At 46.8% G+C, this 19,961-nt stretch overlaps 1 protein-coding gene across 4 annotated transcripts in view; it reads left to right on the forward strand.

Moving 5' to 3' along the window:
• Positions 1-19,961, forward strand: part of PDCD2L (programmed cell death 2 like) — a 142,347-nt gene that overhangs the window by 11,392 nt on the left and 110,994 nt on the right. For all 4 annotated transcript variants that reach the window (XM_085638246.1, XM_085638248.1, XM_085638247.1 and 1 more), the window contains exon 3: positions 12,538-12,701. In XM_085638246.1, the coding sequence (XP_085494372.1) occupies positions 12,538-12,701 (164 nt within the window). The remainder of the gene's footprint in view (positions 1-12,537; positions 12,702-19,961) is intronic.

Below are 19,961 nucleotides of genomic sequence, written 5' to 3' on the forward strand. Positions count from 1 at the left end.
TGTCTCCTGTTTTAATTTTCCCAAATTTTTCTCTCTTGCTTTTGCTCTCTTTTTTTCACTCTTACCTCTTGTGGCACTTTCCTCACATTTATACACCTTCTTACGCTATCTTCCTCTCCACCTCTTTTCTTGTGTGTGTGTGTGTGTGTCTGTCTGCCTATCTGTTTGTAGAAATTTGTGTCCGGCAGAAAGCACTTATGGCGAACGACTAATCTCTCTTTTTAGGTCGAGCCTAGCAACAGAGTGCATGCTCTGCTCGCTCTTCGAGGCATACTGTAATAGAGTATGCTGTGGAAGCCCCGCCCACTCTCCTCCCATATTTGTAATTGGCTTGTGTCATTTTCCTTTGTAAACGCTGGCTTCCGATTCATTATGAGGCTTGTTAGTCCCACCTTGGTACCGCCTTGTGTCCATTTCTTACCGCCCATAAGGACTGGACCTTTTACTTCGCTCGTTACACGGCATGCTTTATGTAGTAGGTGAGCACTATTTAGTTTATTGACAATGGCGGCTGCTTTTTTTTCATGTATGTGCATGCAGAGCTGCACCCACTTTAGGGATGCGCGCTCAGTTTACATTTTATTGTTAAAAGTTTGAAGTTGAGCGCGGCGCCCGCATCAGGGACACCGCGCTCTATTTATTTATTTTTCTTATTCGGAGCGCGGTGCCCGCTTCAGGGACACCACGCTCTTTCTGTTTTTTAAGAACAAGGACAGTTGTACAGCATCAATATAAAAGAATCAAGACAGTACTGGAGAAACATAGGAGTGGGAAGGAAGAGGCGTATGTTAAGCGAACAATTTAGGGTGTCCCCGTGATATTGTCACCTTAAGTCCTGAAATGCATTGGGGCAATTAAACTCATCTGTCTAGAGAAGAGACTACTAAATGTACTTAACACATGCACAGTGACATGCAAATCTAAATTAAATATTCAGCGTAAGCGCAACACCACGAAGTGTCCATTATGAAATATATTAACTATTCGTCAATATAAGAAATTCATTCTCCCCAGTCGTGCCTGGATTTATGTTCCACATGAGCAAGATACACTACTTTTATACAGTCTGAACGAACGCAGACAAGAAGTGCACAGCGGGACGTACAGAACACTCCAAAGAGCTTGCATTTGACAACCAGCACGTGCCACTCCCCGCAAGTACCACCAGTTGCGGGAGTGGATTTTCACGAAGATGTATGACATCTGAAAACGTTATATGAAAAGGGTAACCTGTTAACACATGTTCAGTATAAACAAGCATCTAACCAGCCTGAGAATTAATGTTTCTGATTTCGGCACCTGAGTCAATAAACCTTTTAGATCCACAAAACAGGCACAAAACAACATTTTAAACACTTACACATACCACAAGCTCCCAATCACTAATCTCAAAGAGTAATGGAGGTACTGACATCGCAAACCAAGACAAATATGACCTTTATTGTTGAAATTGGATAATGGACAAAGCCGGAAGACATGCACAAAGAAACGGCAATCCATACGGGATTTAACATTATCAGCAGAGCACAATTTACCCTGACTCAAAACTATTAAGCTGGAGATGGTGAAAAGCAGTCACAATTATGATGGCCATAGAGACAGGCCCAGATTTCATGAAAGAGATTCTAGACTACATAAAATACACAATTCCCATCTCCTTAGAGGCTCCATGTATTAGGATATATTTGGATGGATGTGCAGTAGCTCTTTCTACTCGACTAAGTTATATTATTTAGCGAGGTTGCTGTCTGACACATCTACAGGGCAGAGTTCTTGACTGTTAAGGGTTGTCCGCTCATCTTGAGGGAAGGACTGTTAGGATGGAATTATCATAACCAGCCTTTCTGTATCAGAACTGAGGGCACAGCATAGCAGAAAACAGTGTCTGAAAGGAAGGGAGTTGCCATGCTTTATGTGCCCAAATTGCAGAGCTGGTGTTTTCCCATTTTGCAGATGTAGCCTGGTGGCTTAATAAACAAGCATTTGCAATGCAATAGGTCTTGCAATTGCAAAAGTTTGAGCTATTGGTATTGTAAATGACAATGCCTTTTAATTATGTGTTTTGAAAAACCTGCAATAATGAAAATCATTGTCATTTACAATACCAATAAGTCAAAGTTTCTAAAAGGCGAGACCTATTGCATTGCAAATGCTTTTTAAATTTTTTATAAGGACATGCACAATTAAAAAAAAAAAGAAGCCAGTCCGTAACATTTATCCAGTGATTTTCCCAGTGACAGTATGGCATCCAATTTTACTATTCAAACAGCAGCAAATAAATGATGTATTTTTCTTGTGAACATTAACAGTAAGTGAATGTCTCTATAAACCTTCACTTGTTACTCAAACACACATTGTCATAGAATCCACTCAAAAGTGCAGTGTCATATCTTATTCTCAGAGGCTTCAGGATCTTAAATCACTAGTTCCTGGAGGACATCAACTCCATTCAGCAGCAGTTTCAATCTCCACTGCACAGCTTACTCGAAATCCGTAAATTATAATGAAACCGAGGAGTGGGTACTGAGCAAAAAGCTATGGAAAATGAGGGCATAATATCTGACTCTATGGCCCTCATATTTGGCCATTCCGACTAGGCCCTGGTAGCTCTTTCTACACGCGCGAACGACTTGGGAGTAAACATCGATTTGGTGTTGTCTTGGGTGGACGAGGGGAACTCTGTGCTAAAGACCTGATACCTGCAGCAGAGTACTTTGAAAAACATTTTGTACATGTTACCTTTTCTCACAAGGTACATCTTGCGTTTCGTTGATGTCTGCACTTCCGAATATTCCAGTTCCTCCTTCCTTGGCCTGCCTGACATAGCTGGTCCATAAGCCGCAGCTTTACAAAACCATGCAGCTAGGTTGATGGTAAGACTTACATGAAGATGTCATATCTTTCCAGTGTTAGCTGCTTTACTTTGGGTTCCTGTGAAAGCCCTTATTTGATTTGATATCGTGCCTTGTACAGAAAGGATTAGTTACTTACCTGTAATCCTAGTTCTCTTCCAGGGGTATCCTCATCAAAGTCATAAGCATTAGAATATTCCCGCCCATGTGCGGGATCCCGGAAACAGTATATTATATGTGCCCCACATATATATATCCATACATATATACCTATATGTATACACAAGCAATTGCAGCCCATAACACCTTAGTGCTGAACCATGCTGTAAGGAATTTCCACTATACATAAGAAAATAGCATTATAAACATGAGAAACAACATTATAACTTGTTTGGAAACTGTTTTAATGCTTAGAAAACAGCAGAAATTCTTAGAAAACACTGAAAGCATAGGAAGCTCCCAGGCTGCATTGCAAATACCCAGTCTAAAAAGACTGCAAAGCTAACTAATAGCTGCATAGCAAAACACTGACACCGTGCCTTTAAGGCACACCTGACCCCCACCTTCCCATCATGCCTCAGGGGTGGCAGTTAGGTCAGTTGTTCTTTGCGGAAACTGAAAAGTCATGGCACAAAGAAATAATAACCTCTGAAAACTATCACACCTTTGCCCGGGGAGGCGGGAGGGTTGCTTATGACTTTGATGAGGATACCCCTGGAAGAGAACTAGGATTACAGGTAAGTAACTAATCCTTCTCTTCCAGGGGATCCTCATCAATAGTCATAAGCATTAGAATAGAATAGCGAGCCTCACCTCATCCCCCTGCGGGCAAAGGAAAGAAAAAACAGAGAAGGAACAGTATGCTTAGATAGACTCCGCTACCCAAACAGGTTCCTCAAGGAGGCTTGGCCTACTTGGGCATCCGCCCTGGAATCGGATTCGAGGCAGTAGTGCCTGGTAAAGGTGTGAACCGATTTCCAAGTGGCCGCCTTGCAGATCTCTGCCACTGGAACGTCATGCAAGAAAGCTACTGTGGCCGCTTTCCCCCTAGTAGAATGAGCCTTAGGGGCCAAAGGTAAGGGCCTTTTCGCCAGCTGGTAGGCTAGGGTAATGCAGGAAACAATCCATCTGGAAATGGATCGCTTAGCTGCTGGGAAGCCTGTTCTCATGGCGCCATAGTTGACAAACAGCTGATCCGTCTTCCTAATGCCTCTGGTACTTGCCAGGTAGAATTTAAGTACCCTCTTGAGGTCTAAGGAGTGGAGTGACCGCTCAGCCGGGGTCGCTGGATTCGGGAAGAAGGATGGCAGAGAAATGGACTGATTAATATGAAAATCAGACACTACCTTAGGGAGAAAAGATGGATGTGCCCTTAAGACCACTTTGTGCTGGTGAAAAACTGTGTACAGCTCTTTAGTACAGAGAGCCTGGATTTCGCTTACTCTGCGTGCCGATGTAATGGCTACCAGAAAAGCGGCCTTCCACGACAGATGCTGTAAGGAAGCCCTGTGGATCGGCTCAAAAGGGGGGCCCATCAACTTGGACAACACTAAGTTCAACTCCCACGGAGGAGAAGGGTTTCGAACAGGGGGGTAAACTTTCTTCAACCCCTGCAAGAAGTCCTTGACCACCTGCATCTGGAAAAAGGAAGGTTGTCTGGGAGACCTCCTGTAAGCTGTAATGGCAGACAAATGGACCCTGATGGATGCATACTTCAAGCCTGATCTAGCTAAGTGAAGGAGGTACGGAAGGATGACGTCCTCCTGCCCCTTTGTAGGATCAAGGTGATTCTCCCTACACCAAATGAAGACCCTCTTCCACTTAAACGCATAAGACGCTCTCGTGGAGGGTCGCTTCGCTTCTTTGAGAATATGCATGCAGTCAGGTGGTAGACCTGAATGTCCGTATTGCAGGACCTCAGGAGCCATGCTGTTAAGTTCAGTGAGGGAAGGTTGGGATGTAGAATCCTCCCGCCCATCTTGGACAGCAGGTCCGGCCTGCAAGGCAGTCGCCTGTGAGGTCGCACTGAGAGATGGAGAAGGTCCGGGTACCACCACTCGCGCGGCCAGTCCGGCGCTATGAGGATCATCTTCATGTCAGATCTGAGCAGCTTGGATACCACCTTCGGAATCAGAGGCAGGGGCGGAAAGGCGTAGGCAAATGTCCCTAACCAGTCCATCAAAAGAGCATTCCCCCTGGTCCCTGGACGGTGGAATCTGGACGCGAAGGCGTGGCATTTGGAATTTTCGGCGTCTGCAAACAGATCGATTTCTGGACGACCCCAACAACGGAACAGGTCTGCCACCACGTCGTCATGCAGCACCCAGTCGGGCTGATCTTCGAAGTGCCTGCTGAGAGCGTCTGCCTTGATATTCAACTCCCCCGGAAGGTGCACTGCCACTACCGAGAGGTTCCGGGCGAGCAGCCAGTGCCAGATCGCCTGTGCCTCCAGGGAGAAGGGGCGTGACCGAGTCCCGCCCTGTTTGTTCAGGTAAAACATGGTCGTGGTGTTGTCGGTCATCACCAGGACTGAGTCGGCCTTGATTGCTGGGAGGAACGCCTTTAGAGCAAGGTGGACTGCCCGAAGTTCTAGCATATTTATGTGGTAGCCCTGTTCTTTTGCAGACCACCGACCTTGTATTTGGAGGCACCCCATGTGGGCCCCCCAACCTTGCAGCGATGCATCTGTCACCACCGATTGCACCGGAAGTGGGTGGTGAAACGGGACTCCCACCAACAGATTGTCCTGACGAGTCCACCATGCAAGGGAAGATTTCGCCACCTGGGAGAGAGAGATTCGATCTCCCCAACGGCCTGTGGACTGATCCCATTGGTCCTCCAGAGCTTGCTGCAAAGGTCTCATTCGCAGTCTGGCGTTGGGAATGAGAAAAATGCAGGACGCCATGGATCCCAGCAGAGATGCTACCTGCCGGGCTGACGGCCTCTGCATCTGCTGCATAAGCCTGCATTTCCTCTTCATTAAAGACAGTCTCTCCCCCGAAGGATACGCTTTTCCCACGCTTGTGTCCAGAACGGAGCCAAGGTAGTGGATGGACTGAGTGGGCTGCTGCACGGACTTTGCCATGTTGACGTGAAGGCCGAGAGCGTGCAACTGTCTCAGACAGATCTGAAGTCTTTCTTCACCTGCTGCTGGGATGGAGCCTTCAGCAACCAGTCGTCTAAGTAAGGGTAGACGAAGAGACCCTGCTTGTGTAGGCAGGCCGCCACCACTGCCATACATTTGGTGAAGACTCGCGGAGCCGACTTGAGTCTGAATGGAAGGACTTTGTACTGATAATGCTTGCTTCCAACCACAAACCGCAGGTACCTGCGGTGATGTTTCGCGATTGCAATGTGAAAGTACGCATCTTGGAGGTCCACCGAACACATCCAATCCCCGACTTGCAGATGTGGACATATTTGGTGAAGCGCCAACATACGGAACTTCTCCTTGACGATGACTTTGTTTAGGAGACGAAGGTCCAGAATCGGCCGAAACTTGTGCTCTTGATCTTTTTTGGGCACAAGGAAGTACCGGGAGTACACTCCTTTTCTGACCTGCGAAGGAGGAACTTTTTCTATGGCCTGTTTTTGCAGAAGGGCCCTCACCTCCTCTTGGAGCAGTTTTAAGTGGTGAGGACGGGACCTTTTTGGCGGGATGTCTTTCGGATGCGCTCGAAAACGTAGCGCATATCCATTTCGCAGTATATTCAGCACCCAGCGATCTTTTGTGATGCTGTCCCACTCTGCTAGATGTCGTGACGCATTTCCTCCCACTGGAGTGGGCAACGGTCGTAGAGGAAGCCACAGCTCATGACTTTCCTCCTCTTGTGGTAGTGGAGGACTGCTGCTGGTGTCCACCTCTGCCCCTGCCGGACTTTCCGCCTCGAAACTGCGATTTTTTTTTCCCTTGGGGTTTACTCTGAGACCACTGAGGGGTTTGAACCCTCTGTTGAGGCCCCTTGCGTTGGGTGGGTCGAAAACGGCGCTTGAATTCCTTTTTCTTCTCCAAGCCCACAGCTTTGAGGGTGTCTAGCTCAGTTTTCATGCGCCCCATCTCCTCATCCGTGTGAGTGCCGAAGAGGGAGTTGCCAGAGAACGGGAGGTTTAAAATCCGTTGCTGTGCGTCTGGCTTGAGCCCTGTCAGCCGCAACCAGGACGACCTCCTGGCGCACACGCCGTGTGTGTAAGAGTGGGCTGAGAGTAGCGCACCATCCGCCGCTGTGCTAATCGACTGATTAGCCACCAGAGCCCCTTCAGTAACAATCTCCTCAAAGTCCTTTTGGTCCTCCTTGAGGAGCTTGGACTTGAATCTCTCCATCGAGTCCCAGAGAGCCCTATCGTATCTGCCCAAAAGCGCTGCCGCGCTGGAGATTTTGAGGGACGCCGCCGCGGAAGAGCAGGCCCTGCGTCCCCAGGAGTCCTGGGTTCTGCTCTCCTTATCTGGAGGAACAGAAGAGGAGGCCGACGCCGTCTGACCCTTTCTTGCAGCCGCCACTATTACGGAGTCCGCAGGCGGGTCCATCTTCACAAAGACGGGGTCAGAGGTAGCTGGCTTGTATTTTTTGAGTATTCGAGCCGGAACCGCTTTGACGGTCGCCGGGGTGAGGAAGGTGTCCATGACTGGTTCCATGATTCCTGGGACCAAAGGCAGCAGTGGACGAGAGGCAGACTTCTGGTGAAGAGTTTCAAAAATCACCGACGTGGTGACTTGGGAGACTGACATCTCAATCCCCAGCTTCTGCGCTCCCCGCTGCAACACCTCCTGGTAGGTGTTGATGTCGTCTACGGGCGAGACCCTGGACACTGGGCTGCCCGATAGCGTGGGTGAATAGTCCCTGATGGAGGACCTGGTGGACGAGGAAGAGGACGATGATGGAGTCCTCCGCTCCCGGCGATGATCACGAGCCCGTGATCCAGATGAACGCCCCTCCCGCCTGGGGGAGCGCGATCTGCGTCGCCTGCTGTCCGGCGACTTCTGACGTGCTGGCCTGGGGGGACTAGCTCTGTCCACAGCCGCCACCAGCCGTTGCAGCGGAGAGTCATGCTCTTGACTGACGTAGTCCCGCAGCCTCCTTGTAGCCCCTGAGTCCTGCCAATGATGTGCTGGCAGCAGCCATCTGGGCGACAGAGAAATGGTCCCTTGAGTCTGAGGGGAAGACCTACGGGGTTGGCCGGCAGGCTCTCGTGGAATTGCCGGTTGTGGAGAGGCCCCTGAGTGAGAGGAGGAATGGCGCGACGCCGACTCTGTCACCAGGACCACCGACCTGTCCGAGGCCTGTCTCGACGTCGAGCGTGGTCTTGACGTCGATCCGTGGCGTCGCCTTCTTTCTCGCCGGGACTCTTCTCTCGACGTCGAACGACGCCTCGATGTGGACCGGCGGCCATGTTCAGTGGGCGAAGAAGGCCGCCTCGACGTCGAACGGCCATGTGAAGCCGACGACGGAGGCCCTCTCTCCCTCGACGCCGAACGCCGTGGGGACGCCGGCGGAGATGCTGCCACTCTCGACGTCGACGCGGATGCCAACCTCGACGCCGAACGCCGTCTGGATGACGACGGCGGAGGATCCTGCTGTCTCGACGTCGAACACTGATGGAGCCTCGCCGACGGAGGGGATCGTGCCCTCGACGACGGAGGGGTGACACTCCTCGACGCCGGTCGTCGCCTGGTTGACGACGGCGGAGGGTCCATGCTCCTCGACGCCGATCGCCGCTGGGTTGGCGACGGCGGAGGTTCTCTGCTCCTCGACGCCGATCGTCGCCTGGTTGACGACGGCGGAGGTTCCCTGCTCCTCGACGCCGATCGTCGCCGGGTTGACGACGGCGGAGGGGTGGTGTCTCTCGACGCCGATCGTCGCCGGGTTGACGACAGCGGAGAGGCTCTAGATCTCGACGCCGATCGTCGCCGAGTTGACGATGGCGGTCTGGACTTCGACGTCGACGACGTACCTGCTCTCGACGGCGAGCCCGCTGTCGAAAGTCTCTTCTTGGAAACACGACCTACCGGAACATCTTTCCTCAGCGCCGAGCCCGACGCTGAGGCGGAAGGACGAGAGGACTTGCTCCTAGATGAATCTCTAGGCCTCTTGGAGCCCTTCCTCACCGGAGAGCGGCCTCTGGATGGTTGTGCCAGGCCATAAATGCGAATTCGCTATCTGTCCTTCAAAGTTCTCTTGGACAGGCTCTGGCAGTGAGTACATGTCTTAGAATCATGATCCTCCGGTAGACACAGGATACAGACCCTATGAGAGTCAGTCCTGGCCTTCTTCTTGCCACAAGCAGGGCAAGGATCGAAAAGAGAAGGCATTTCAAGTTGGAAAAAATGCCCAAAACTGCCTAAAAAAGACAGCCTCTTACTGACTTAGATGTAAAACGTCGAAGTAAGGGAAAAAACAGTTGAAAAATAGACAATATTTTCTGACAAACTCAGAAAAAAGTGGAGCTCTGTTGCCAGGATCCTTCCAGAAGGAGCCGGAAAGAACAACTGACCTAACTGCCACCCCTGAGGCATGATGGGAAGGTGGGGGTCAGGTGTGCCTTAAAGGCACGGTGTCAGTTTTTTGCTATGCAGCTATTAGTTAGCTTTGCAGTCTTTTTAGACTGGGTATTTGCAATGCAGCCTGGGAGCTTCCTATGCTTTCAGTGTTTTCTAAGAATTTCTGCTGTTTTCTAAGCATTAAAACAGTTTCCAAACAAGTTATAATGTTGTTTCTCATGTTTATAATGCTATTTTCTTATGTATAGTGGAAATTCCTTACAGCATGGTTCAGCTCTAAGGTGTTATGGGCTGCAATTGCTTGTGTATACATATAGGTATATATGTATGGATATATATATGTGGGGCACATATAATATACTGTTTCCGGGATCCCGCACATGGGCGGGAATATTCTAATGCTTATGACTATTGATGAGGATCCCCTGGAAGAGAAACAGTGTTCCCCTATTTGCTCTGTTCTTACTTTAGTTTATACCAGCCTAAGCACCTACTGAGATTGAAGGATAAATTGCTCTGATGTTCCCTATATTTCGATTTCAGGCTTATGGTGGACGAGCCTTCTCAGTAGCCACGGCTAGTACCTCTGTATCACAGGCAGATTGCAGATTTACACACATTTAGGAAGACCTTAAAGACATGGCTGTAATGCTACATGTCTACTTCCTTCTCTTCGGTACAAAAGGGGGTGGTGATGGACGGAGCATCGAAACCAATCAAACACTCACACCCAGTCAACAGATCTGGGTTTGATCCATCACCGTTCTTTGGCCCATTCTGCCACCCCAGTTCAGACATGGCCATATGCAAATCAGTCTGACCCTGTGCCTCATGGGAACAGTCCAGCCCGAACTGCCAAGCCATGCCTTCCCTGGACTGGAACCAAGCTTCCTAGGACCGGTTTCTGGCATTTCAGCCGTCTTCAGCCAGGCTTGCTTGAATCCAGTGGCAAAGTGAGCAAGGGACTCGACGTCTGAGCATACCCTACCAACTTATGGCGAACAAAGCGGTACAAAAGGGGGTGGTGATGGACGGAGCATCAGAACCAATCAAACACTCACACCCAGTCAACATATCTGGGTTTGATCCATCACCGTTCTTTGGCCCACTCTGCCACCCCAGTTCAGACATGGCCATATGCAAATCAGTCTGACCCTGTGCCTCATGGGAACAGTCCAGCCCGAACTGCCAAGACATGCCTTCCCTGGACCGGACACAAGCTTCCTAGGACCGGTTTCTGGCATTTCAGCCGTCTTCAGCCTGGTTTGCTTGAATCCAGTGGCAAAGTGAGCAAGGGACTCAACGTCTGAGCAGATCTGTTGACTGGGTGTGAGTGTTTGATTGGTTCTGATGCTCCGTCCATCACCACCCCCTTTTGTACCGCTACTTCCTTCTCTTGGCACCAGTTTCATCCAGAAAAGTTTCCTCTTGTTGCTTGAGTATAGTTCTCTTCGCCATGATACCTCTTTTATGGTGAATGGTGCGTTTAAGAAAACACCTGATTTAATCTAGTCTGTTATAAGTTGGCCGGACTTTGTTTCAGAGATACCAGAGGGCTGAAATATCTTATCAGACGGTTTTTCTCCCGTAATGGTGAATAAATGCTCAAAATGATGCTACTGTGTTCCTTTACTGATCAGTTTTTCCAGATTTGTGCAAAATCAAAAACACTCATATTTTCTGTCTACTCTGAGCACATGGTAAGTGTCAGCGGGAGAGCTGGTGGGAGCAGGGGAGGCAAGGGTGGATGGTATGCTTAAGCCAGTGCTCCGCTAGACTGCTGTGGGGGTACGGGCAGGGACTGGGCAGTGCTGTTGCCCGTAGCCCCTGCCCTGCAACAAACGTGACCGGCCTGAAAACACTTGGAATTTATTCCTTATTGCTCTTGGTGAAATATCACAACTCGTAATGAGGGCCTTTGTTTTTCAATGGAATATAAACCTCTCATAAAAGTGAGTAGGGTTCTGTATTCTATGGCAAGACCAAATGCCCTATAACATAGGTTAAAGCAGATGAGCTATATTTTGTTACGTTTTGTGCCACCTGACCACTGGCTTATAATAAAAGGTTTTATGCTGTCATCCTGCCTTTCTGATCCTGAAAGAGTCCAACACTCCATAGTTCCCTAGAGGAACAAACATCCGGACATGCTATCGCAATGGGACAATGTTTGGGTGGAACTCGAAGTTCAGGTCTCTGGAAAGGAATCTGCATGTTGGGTGGTAAAAGGTCTAGAAACAGCAGCATTTAATCCGCAACACTTGAGGAATATGACCACACTCCTCAATATCAGTAAATAAAAGATCTGACTTAGGTTTCATGCATCTAGTGGAAAACACTGCTACATATAGGCAGAGTTCTTGCATCTAATACTCTTCCAAAAGAGTCAAAAACATAGCAACATGTCTGACTGAACGGACAATTCCTTTAAAGTCAATCCTTCATTCCATAGGCATTGAACAATAAAAAGTTAGGCCAGCACAAAACATTTTAACACAAGATGCACCAGACTAAAAGATACTTTCACCCGGATTGATCTCAGAGGCCTAGACCAAAAATGTTTTCTTGTCAGAATAAACCTCTGGAATCATCAATAGATTGTGGCATAAAATTTACTATCCGCAATCTGATGGAACCAAACAATATAAATCTCTATTGAAGACACATGTGCGGGATCATCCGGTCTCTGCAATTTCTTCAGAATAGGTAGTTCAGAAGTTAATGAAGGTAAATGCTTAATAGAGCCTCCCACCCTGCAGCAGAATCCATGTGAAGTCTGATCTTGTAGGACAGCGAATACCACACCTTTAGTGCTTAGGGCAGTGGCCACAGAACCGGCAGCACAGAATAGAATCCACACACGAACTGTACTCCAGGCTACATCCCAGGAGCTAATCCTCTTTCAGCAGGCATGTAATTCCAGCGGGAACCTTCATAATGCGAGATTGGTGCAGATAAAGTGGAACTGGATGAACGTTAGTCAACAAAAGTGATACTGATATTCCAAAAAACACCTGGAACACACATGCAAGCAGTGTGCACATGTTATCAGATTACAGTTTCCTGGCCTTTACTGTATGTTTTTGTATTTTTATAATCATAGAGTTTATTGTTGACAAAGAAGGGATATGTTTGTATGACACAGGTTTCAATTTTGCCATATTTATTAATGTTGGGTTTCTCTTGCAGGACTGCCCTCTCCAGCTAACATTGCTGTATCCTGTATGCGGTGTCTGTTCTTACCCTCTGATCCACCTGGTGCAGGTCTATTGTCCCCTGGAAGGGTCTCCATTTCATCGTGTATTCAACGTCTTTGCGTGTGGCAGAACAGGATGCAGGGGCAACTCTGAAAGGTAGGCCATCATACCTCTATCCTTTAAGGCACTTCATTTAATTGGGGATTTCAGAACCCATTCTAATCCATCCGAACTCGTTTGAACTATGGCAGACATCTCAAGACGTGTTTCAAAAGCTACATTCATTCCCACACGCCAGGTTCTTCTCCATTGTTTCAAACTGTGTAGGGTGGAGATTGAGTCAAACTAGGGTGGGCAGGGTTGGGAGGTGAAAAGTAAGGGCAGATCCATCTTCAGACCATGAGTTAAAATAATTAGCGATTACTCCTTTCACTGGTTTCGTTTGACGAATATATTTTTTTGGGGGACTGTGTGTTGAATGGTGCATGTAAAAGCTCAATGGCTTTCTTACATTGGTTTCATTATAACAGAGTTTTCTGATTTCTGTGATAATCCATTGCGAATTGTACATTCAATTTCACACTCAGTTGCGTTTTTCTAGACCTAATTGTAGTTAAGAAAAATAACTTTTATAAGATATTTAGGCATTCGCACGCAAAGGATGCTGTGTGAAATTGATAGCAAATAATGCATATTTCTTTCTTTAGTAGTCTTCTAGTCATACTGCATTTGCCAGCGTACAATTCCACGTTTCTTGTTGGATGTTAGTAAAGGATACTTCAGGGTTTATAACACATCAAATATTTTTAGTTTAATGTAGTGGCCCACTCACATAGCCTGAAATGCAATCCGTTGTTGGAAAGATGTTCGGGCTAATAACTCATGCAGCCCAGAAAGTAATATCCAAGTATCCTTCAAAGCACACATAAACATTAGTTAGGAATAGCTGGGAATGGCATTTGGTACCTCTGGCATTGCCCTGGCTACCCCACGTCTCAGAGGTCATGAAGGGAGTGGCCGGAACAGAAAGTGAACATAGCTCAAATACATATTTGTACATTATGCACCTTTCCTTACACTAAGTTCCTGTGGAGCAAAAAATAGGCTATTGTGGGACTGAGGCTGGGACAAGGAGTTAATCATGTGATATTGTACACCTGAAGAAAGGGTCTCTGTTTGTTTACCAGTGCAGTAGGCCTAAAGATCAGGCCTGAAAATAGTTTTCTTGCTTTATTATCGAGTTACCAGACAGGATGTTTTGTGTGTGCAATATTGTAACGTCTTCTGTTCTATGTTTCTGCAGCTAAAATTGGATTTTCCCCTTTGTTGCTCTTTGTTATTCTTAGCTGTGACTGTGAGATAAAGCTTTTCTGTAAGATAATCTTCAAACAGGCTTTGCTTTATGTGCAAACATAATTCAAAACCTAACCAGAAGTAATGCTTCCTAGCATTGGAATGCTTTAATGTAAAACCTTGTCCTAAACAGGATGTTTGAAACTTGGGGTTCAGAGTGAGTAAACCCCCCCCCCATCTGCCCCAGAAAATTACTTAAAAGTAAAATCTATGTAAGCTCTTCACAGTTAGGAAGGGGAGAGACAGAAACCGTTTCCTGGGAGGTATGCAGTGTCTGGACAATTAACCGAGCACCCTCTGGTCATCACATGTCAAGATGCAGCGTAAGATGCGGTTTTCATTGCGCCCTGGTTCCACGCAACATGTTATCATGAGGTTCATGAGCATGCTTTTCTTCAGAAGTGGTAGAGCGTGAAATGGTGCGCAGGGTTGCAAGGCTGCCTGGACAGAAGCCTTTCATCTTAGAAGGACACCTCTTATTAAACATCTGAGTAAAGGCAAGGGGGACTACAAGTTCCATGAGCCCACAGGGCTCTCCGGAAACTTGCCAAAGAAAACAGTAATCTTGAAACATAGAGTACAAATTCCTCGTGGTCTATAGCATCCTTCATAGGCATTTTTGATACTTAGTTGCTGCCATCAGAACTTGTTATAGGAATGCTGTTCTCTTTTTTTTTTTTTTTTTTTTTTTTTTTTTTTTTGGAAGACCTTTATTGATAGAAAAAAGGCAAATACAAGTCAACAAGGAGCCCTGGGGGCTCACACATACGGTACATTACAACTGACTGAAAGCACAGAGGATACATTACAGAAGGACTGAGGTCTAGTTTTAAAAGTTTTCCTTGTAGGATAGACATAAGCAGGATATCGTAGCACAAGTCAATACTGGCATTGGACAATCAGGATAGATAATCTTATGGCAGAAGAAAACACCAGAGTCGTTGCGTGGCACCCAGAAAGGAACGTCTAAACCCCAGGGAAGGAAAAAGGACAAAGAATAGAAGGCCCATAGAACAAAAAAAAAAGGGAAAACAAAAAAGAAAGCAACCCCACCCCCCAAGTACCCCCCACCCTGCACCCCTGCAGCTGGCTACGGCCTGTCCCCCCCTAGCAGTGTGCCTGTCGCCCAAGAAAGGAGTCCCGAAATATAGAGAGTAAGAAAAGGATAGACGCCTAAAACTCTCATAAGAGTAAGAAAGGTGGGGAGGAGCCCACTATTCGTCCCCCAGCTCCGCCATCTCGCACCAATAATAGCAACAGTAGTCTGACACCCAATAATAATAACATGCCCAATATGACGAGAAAACTGGGGTCACAGCAGCAGCGCGCAGGGTAAGTAAGGCAGCAACACCCAACCGAAACATCCAAAATATCAACAAGGAATCTTCAAGCCATGATTGATAAGCGTAAGCCCCCGCAATAGTCTTCTAGCACCACCGATACATGTCCCGGTCACTCAGAGAAAACTAGGTCCCCGGCTGCCCCACCCGCAAGAACGGTGCAAAACATTTATCAACGGAGGAGGGCCAACCCATGATAACAAAAATAATCGACAGGAGTGTATCCGGCCATCTCTTCCCGGACCCCTATGTAAACCATACCCAAAGTCCAGCTTCCTCGTCAGTCCAACACAGTCCCAGGAATGTAGTTACCAGGTATCAAGGCAAGAAAAAGACAGACTCAACCCTGACCCCTACGTTCCAGTGCGCCAGCAAAGTGCAGTTGCGGCGTAGCCCCGTAGAGTAGGAAGAGCATCCGATGTGACCACCTAGAGAGATGGCAACAGCCAGTAATCGCCATCCAAAGACGGACAGTGTTATCCCCAAGAGTGCGGTACGGGCAGGCGTACAGTGATAGTCCACCGAAATTAGGCAACTCACTCCCGGGCAACCTGTTCAAAGGAAGCAGAGCAATCTTGTCAGCAGCACCCGCTGGCGGTGGTAGTCCTGGCATCCGACGGCGAACTTCTTGTTTCCGTCCGAATATAGAATGCACTGTGTCCTCCATAGTTACGACAGTCCGAGCGGCGGTGATGTTAAGTGCACTCACAGTCAGTTCCTCTACGTCTCCCCGGAGAGGCTGCACACGACTGCCGAGTCCTGGGCTCGGCGATCCGCTCCGCGCACAGCCGCCCGTCCGGTCAGCCAAGGAGAGAACGGGCACAGCGTCGTCCAACCGGCGCTCCAGGTCACGGGCGTTGGAACAAAAAGCAGCTCGCATAGCAGCCAAAGCTTCCAGGACGTCGCCGATGCTCACGGGCATAACGTGAGAGGAAGAGATGCCAGCTCCCTGCCCCCGGAATCCGCAAGCGTGTGGCGACCCTCGAGCCCAGTCTTTAGCATACATGTCCAGGCGTTGTTTAGTAGGTCAGCTCCCAGAAAGACAGGGCCAAACCACGGGGACAGGGCAGCAACCTCTAGTCCAGCGCCACGCACAGGGACAGCACAGTGACGGTCCAACCAGGCGCCGTATAGAAGCGCCGATCACTCAATACAAATGGCCCCTTCCATTACACTACGTAGCGAGAATTCAAAGAGAAACTTCCAAAAAGGGGGATACATTTGTTGCATCGGCGGTAGTAAAGCAGCGTAGCGGCGAGACTCCAAAAGAAACTGTTGCGCCACTTCTGAGGATCTCGGTGGTTTGTCGCGTCTCGCCGGCGGTTTCAGATTCTAATGTAATGGCCGCTGTTGTTGCCTTCTAGCCGGACGCTGCCGAGAACAAAGGACCGGACCCACTCAGCAGCCGTCTGCAGGAGTTCAGGGCATTTCTTCAGTCCCAGTGCAGGAGGAACGACGGGGAGCCTACCGTCGGATGCAGCGTCGCCTCCCAGACCCGTTACCGCACAACAGGCACGATTCCGCAATCAGGAGAAGAAGCGGTACGGGAGGGAAGAGGACGAGTCGGCGGAGCCGAGGGCTCAGGCGGCCATCTCTGTTGCAGGCTAGGCTCCTCCCCCTGTTCTCTTTTTTTGAAGTTAAAAAAACCATCTTGGAACTAGAGAAGTATTTTGTAAGGAATACACTTGCACTTATTTTTTTCTTATGAAATCATCCATAGGGATGACAAAGTCTATAGCGCTTGGTTGTATCACAAGGAGTCATCCATAGGGATTACAAACTCTATAACATATATTGTTTCCCAAAGAGTTGTCTATAGAAATAATAAACTCTGGCCTTGTTTGTGTCACAAAAGTCATCCATAGCATTATGAACTCTATTCCACTATTGCAAACTCCAGTGACAGAAGTGTTATTGAATGGTATGCTAATATAAAAAATACTGAATACATATGTGGCCAGGGTTTGAAACTGCACATGCAGTATTAACAAATTATTTGATATTGCAGTTATCAACTTGTCACCTTGAACGCAAACTAAACATGATCCGTTATACAACTAACAAAAGGTGGTGGTGGAACAAAATGTCGCAGCTTGTGAAAATGAATTATTTAGTGGGCATACTATATAAGAGAAAACACAAAGTATATAGAGCTTAGTACAGTAATGGTGCCACGCAGGGTAATGTCACACACTACCGCTTAAGATGTGATTGCACAAAGTGAAAAACCTATGTTACAAAATATTTATAGGAAGTGTACCCCGACACTCAACAGTTACAAATGGTACCTATTTACGAGATAATTTGGTCTTCATAAATTCCTTTTAATACCTTTCACAGGTTTAGGTCAACAGAAAAAAAAATATTACTTGTTTTTCATTCTATTAATGGTCAGTTAAGGACATAGTATATGCAAATCAAGATTGTCTACCAGTCAGTTGCTGACTCAGTAGATTCATTGCAAAGTTGTTGAAAGAAATCAGATTTTCCAATATAGTACATTCATCATTTCAATGTTGGATAAAAGGAGTCAAATTTCCAGTCCAATTGAAGCAGCAATGTTTAGTGATGAAAAAAAAACAACAGCATGAAACATGAAGGGTTACTTCTTAATTTTGAAGGTCGTTCTCATTGGTAAACATGCTGATTCTACTGCTGGTGATTCGGGTACTGTATCAAAACGTAATCGTATTTCAGCTCTGTAGAAAGGCTGAGTTTCAAATTTTAATTATGGGGGGAAATACAGATAATGTCAACGGGTATACCATAGGCAGCACCTCAAGTTAAATCTTCAATGTTGAAAATTATAGTTCTAGTAAAGCTCTCCTATACTTTTGATATATCAGTCTCCGGTGATGCAGATTGAACCCAGATGTAGCACCAGGCATAAGACGATGTCCAGGGTCTCCCTTTCTCTCTCTTTTCCCAGGCCTACTGTATAATTCCACAATAGTGTTGTGGAGTTCGATGTGGAGTTGAAAAAGTGTGGAAAATATCCTCACTTCCATCGGATCCAATTTGAAGGTTAGTGTGTCCTTGCAGCACATATGTCGGAGTCATTTCACGTCTCAACAAAAGACTGCATAATAATATGTTGCCCTATAAGACAAATAGGAAAACCTACTGGTTAGGAATGTGTGATAAACACTGTTTGGGGTCCATATTCACTTTAATAATATAGGTTATTGTTGAATTATTCATTATGATAATTACAGAAAATCTCCATTGTGTCAAAATGCAACATTTGAGATACTTTTTAATAAAACAAATAACAGTGGTACAGAAACTCTTAACTAATTTTGACTGACCACAATTACTACACAATACATAGCAGGAATATCCATTGTTAAGGAAGAATTAAGATACTTAAGATAGTGTTATATAATCTTTTTATTAAAGCATTTTAAATTGGTGCATGTTTTTTACTTTTAGACTTTTTTTAGGTACTTTCTTCTGTACCTGTTATAACATGAAGGTTCTTTGAAACATTTGTTATTTCATGTATCAAGTATACTTATTTGGGATCTAAGTAGCCCTTGCTTCATCAGCACTGTGACTTACAAGTGTTCTGTAGTCAATTCAGTGATATGAATTGAATCAATTTTAGGCGAATGAAAGGTGAGGTATTCCGCTCTGATTTAAACACTTTACCTTTCAGGTTACACATAGAGGACAAAACAGACACATATTTTCACCTATATAGAGATGCGTACCATGTTCATTAAGTAGAATGATTAACAAAACCTCGGCAAAACATTCTCTTTTCCCCCCTGTGTCCGAATCCAGTATGTCTTTTGTTGGGTTTGCCTTTGTCACATAACGATGAGCTCATAACACTAGGAAAATAAAGAAACCCATTGCTAAGTTTAATGTTATTTCATACAGCATTATATTTTCATTTATTTTTTCTCTAAGGCAACATCCTGCTATCATATCATTGTCTCAGTCTTATACTTGAGTTGTGATAGGAGCTTGTTCTTTGTCTTTTATTGTAGTGGGAGCATTATCCTTCTTGACTTTACACCTGCACCATGCACACTTCAACTAGCCTGTGTCACTGTTTGAAACATTGGAAGTGAAGCAGTAAGGCAGAGTGCACGGTCAACAGTGTGCACAGGAAGCAAGGAAACAACTGAAGCTCTTACAGATGTAAATCGCTGTAAGAGGATGAGCGAAATGCTTTGCATGTGACTCCTTCCCGACCAGCAGCTTTCGCTTATCTAGCCCCAGCCCTTCAGGCCCAGTCCAGGGCAGCTGTCTGGTGGAGAGCTCACCTTCTTCCACCACCCCTACCACCAAACTAACAGGAAAAAATGAGCCAGGAGGTGGGGATTGGAAAGGGACAGACTAGGATTGCTCCTAGCCCCAGCCCTTCCGGTCTCCACTTCCTTATTCAGTTTCTGACAACTGCTTAGTCTGCTAATGCTTATTTGCCCAAGAGAAGCATTGGGAGACAAAGGAGCTGTATGTCTTTGCTCCTGCAATGAGCCTTAGAAAAATCCAAACAGTACCTCAGTCCTTTCTCAGGCAGACACCCAGTTTTGTCCACCTTTGAGAATCCTGGACGTTGACTGGATTTGTTTTTCTTAACCTTTGAAAAAACCCTAACGGTGCCTGGCTGGGGCGCAGGCTCACCCCAGCAACCAGCCAGGACGCTGTTTGTATTTTTTGGTAGTTGCAGAAAAAAATCTACAGCGGCACCTGCTTCTATCCTGGAGTGCAG

This window comes from Triturus cristatus, chromosome 12 (genome assembly GCF_964204655.1).
Source record: "Triturus cristatus chromosome 12, aTriCri1.1, whole genome shotgun sequence".
In the NCBI taxonomy this organism is placed as follows: domain Eukaryota; kingdom Metazoa; phylum Chordata; class Amphibia; order Caudata; family Salamandridae; genus Triturus; species Triturus cristatus.